Source organism: Populus trichocarpa, chromosome 1, assembly GCF_000002775.5.
Source record: "Populus trichocarpa isolate Nisqually-1 chromosome 1, P.trichocarpa_v4.1, whole genome shotgun sequence".
Lineage (NCBI taxonomy): Eukaryota > Viridiplantae > Streptophyta > Magnoliopsida > Malpighiales > Salicaceae > Populus > Populus trichocarpa.
In genome coordinates this window covers 34,290,547-34,294,431 of record NC_037285.2, presented here as the reverse complement: position 1 = coordinate 34,294,431, position 3,885 = coordinate 34,290,547, and the positions used below count along the sequence as shown (strand labels likewise).

The 3,885-nt window shown below is 30.1% G+C and overlaps 1 protein-coding gene across 1 annotated transcript; it reads right to left on the bottom strand.

Moving 5' to 3' along the window:
- Nucleotides 1-1,900: 1,900 nt before the first annotated feature.
- On the bottom strand, nt 1,901-3,073 carry LOC7456214 (protein DSS1 HOMOLOG ON CHROMOSOME V). Its single transcript, XM_002300054.4, has 2 exons — nt 2,841-3,073; nt 1,901-2,253 (listed from the first exon to the last, which is right to left on the bottom strand). Exons 1-2 carry the CDS (start codon nt 2,929-2,931, stop codon nt 2,126-2,128), a joined length of 219 nt encoding a protein of 72 aa, XP_002300090.1. The 5' UTR covers nt 2,932-3,073; the 3' UTR covers nt 1,901-2,125.
- Nucleotides 3,074-3,885: the final 812 nt, after the last annotated feature.

Below are 3,885 nucleotides of genomic sequence, written 5' to 3'. Positions count from 1 at the left end.
ATACAAAGTTATGCTTATTACTAAAAGGTTTAAGAAAAAGAAAAATAGACCTAGGCTTTTATGATACCCTATCTTTTATCATTAGAATAACATCTATTAGATTACTAGTAGCAATAGCCATTCTAATGATTTTAAAATTCATCAAATATATGTTAAAACTATTTTTTTTTATAAATAGGTACCTCGATGAAGAAATTTACATGGATAAAGCCGAAGGCTTCATCGAGCCTGACTAAGAAAGCTAGGAGTGCAATGAGAGTGCAAACTTCCTAAATCTCTATATGGCTTAAAGCAACCTTCTAAATACTGGCATGAAAAAATAATTCCTATATGATTGATAATAGCTACAAAACAAAATGAAAGCAATAAAATGCATTTATCATAAATCTATGAAAAAAACACATGTTATTATTTGCCTCTATGGTGATAATTTATTAATTTTTAGCTCAAATTTATGTTTGATTAAAGAGACCAAAAATATATTGTGTGGATATTTTGACATGAAAGATCTTGGCGAGACAAATTTCATTTTTATATGAAAATTACCAATTTGCATGATGATATTTTTCTTGACTAGTAGCATTATAATGAGAAAATGTAGAGAGTATAATTTTAATAATTGCAAGCATGTATATTCTAAAACCCAAGCAAACTATAATTTCTAATTCAATGGTGGAATTTGATCTAAATGTTTTAGCCTCAAGAAGTGAACTCGTTGAAAGATCTTTTACAGAATCCCATTTTGGAAAAAACCAGTTCCACCGGTTTTGATCCATTGTGATATAATCATTGTTATTGGTAGAGTTTAAAACCATTCTTATAACGATAAATTCAGACCTATAGAGGAAGGAAAAAAAAAACACAGTACTATGAGTTCTTATTTGACCAGTGGCATCATTATTTTAGATTATACTAAATCCAATAATATTCTTGCAGATTCATTAACTAAAGACTTAGCAAGTGAAAAATCCAGGAGCACATCGAGGGAGTGGGATTGAAACTAATAATTACAAGACTTATGTATGTTGATTCCCAACCTAGGGACCAAAGTTAATATAACTAGGTTCAATAAGAAAAACAAATTATATGATGGCATTAAGGGATACATTAAATTACTTTAAACAGTTAATTCCTTTAATTTTTGTATTCCCTCTTGTGGTGAGAGTGCATTCATCCTATAACATATGGAGGTTGAATTTTTATATAAAAAGTCTTAATAAATTTCTATAACTCTTACCAATGGAATGTCAAAGTTATAGGAGCATCCTTACCATAATTCACCCATATGATTGTGAGAGTGGAGCTTCTCTTTGAGAATTGAGCTTATTCTCAAATACACTTATGAAAACCAAAATAAGCACAAGGCTTGAAAAAGTTATTGCTATTAAAGCTCATGTTAACACTTAAATTGTTGTGTGGATATTAATACTTTATTTCTCTTAAGTAATCATAGTTCAACTCAGGATAATCAGAAGGCTTGAATATTTAAAAAGATAATATATTAGTGTCTTGGCCTAATTATTTCATTGTAATAAAAAATATGAATAATACTCCTATAAATTTTTTATACTATCACTAACACCAAGTATAACCTTCATATAAAAAAAAAAGACAATGCTATGAATTGCTTTCCAAATAGAAGAAGCCATGAGACTAGTAGAATGAGTGAAAAGAGAAGCACCATGTAGATATTTCTACTGATAATAAAAGATGAATCCCATACCAATCATGATATTCCTAGCACTTTAATCGCTGTTGTCACCCTAATTGAAGTGCATAATTCCCAACTCCAAGTGTTTCATGATTTCACAATAATGGATCGGTAAAATGTGTGCCCTAATGCCGTAACATAGAAACTTCAAGGGAAGGTAACAACATGCTACAATGTTATCGATAAACATTGGAACAATAACAGCAGAACATGTCATTCAGAAAAGAGCAATTCATCAGGTACAAATCCCTAACAAACACAGAATTTAAGCCCGGAAGCTTAATATTTTGCACCAAACTTCTGATCTTGATAGTTCAAGCATTTTTTTTCCATACTAAAGATATAGAAAACAATTTCATGCTCAAACACAAAAATAACATTTGAGACAATATACTGACAAGTTAGAGAAACAGCTCAGTTCTTTGGTGTGTTCTCCAATTCCTTTTTCAGCTGCAGTGAGAAGTCATCATTGACATCATCATCATCCCAATCATCCTCCCACTGCTGTGTCACCTCTTTCCCTTCCTCCTTCTCTTTCCACTCTGTCATTTGTAGTTATCATCAGAAAAGAAACAATAATCCATAACACGGAAAAATAACACTACTCCTATTTTGAGATCTCATATTTTTTTAACAAATACAAGTACTAACACTACATAGAACAAACAAATCCAAGAGAATTTCATTATTTCAATTCATTGTGATCCAAAAACACACAAATTATAGACACACTCATAGTTGTTTTCCAATTCCTCAAACAGCTAATTACCATAATCAAACAAATAATCACATCATTACAAACAAATTACCAAAATTCCTACCATGCATCCAATAGGATACCTTAGCAACTTATTTCATCCCCTTGGAAAACTATCTGCATAAACAAAGCTGCTTCAAATAACCTACCGTAGGTCCAGAAAGATCATAATCATAGCCGTATTCATCATCCTTAGATGTAAAAAACCCATGGACTTCTCTACCAAAGTTACTTCAAATTTGAATGATTCGTTAATATCAATATAAATCCTCGAAGCTTGACAATTTGGAACGATAAAAGAGAAATCCAATAGAGCATAGTTTTTCTAATTACTTTGATTATCAAAAAAAAAAATAGGGAAAGGGTTAGTACCTTCATTGATTTCAAATTCTTCAAATTCATCATCATCCTCGAACAAGTCAATCTTCACATCCTCAGTTGCAGGTTTCGGTTCAGTTGCCATTTTTTCCGATGCTAAAAGGAAACAGATTTCTTGCAGTTTCAGAGAGATATAGTCGAAACCCTAACTTGGAAACAGGGGAAATTTCTTAGGAGCGAGGGTTGTGGAGGATTCTGGGTTTATTTATATTTTGCAAGGAAGAAACACGACATCGTATCGATGGCGGCAATAAAAGCACAGGTTAATAAATAAGATTTTTTTTTCTTTGGGTTACAAAAGGGCCTAAAGGCCCACTAACAAAACCACCCTAAACACCATTCAGGGAAAAAAAGATTTTTCAATTTTAAATCATGTATATAACACAAACAATGGGTACAAGACAATTATTAATATTCAAAAGGCAATAAATTAGATAAAGAAGTGGGATTAAAAGCTTCCAAATGTTTCTTTTTTTTTCTAATTATTTTTTACTTTTATTTCTTAAGGTCCAATGTTATTTTCTTGTCTTACTTTTTTATTCTTATATTAAAAAAAACAATTTGTAGTTAAATTACCATTAATGTCCTAATATTTAAAGAAATCTTAAGTTTTGAAATTGTCCTAAAAAAAGAAATGAACTTTTTTAAAATTAATTTTTTTAACTTAATTAAATTTAATGTTTGAGAGAAATTTTTTTTTAATTATAAAATTTAATGATGAAACTTATACAATAAGGTCCAGAACCTATCTATCCGTAAATATGCATGGACAAAACATATAAAATGATAGTGTTGACCATGTAATTATTTGATGGAATGTATAATGATTAATTCAACTATATTCTTGTTCCACATGGAAATCAAACTTCTCTTGTTTAAAAAACTTGGGCATTTATAAAGTGGAGTCATCATGCCTAAGAAGCTTTTGATGGTCAACTTCTCTCCTTGTCTTTACAGCAAATTTACAAGAAAGTATTGTTAATCCAATATGCAAACTAATGATGTTTCAAAATTCAATATGCTTTAATGTTTGAACAAT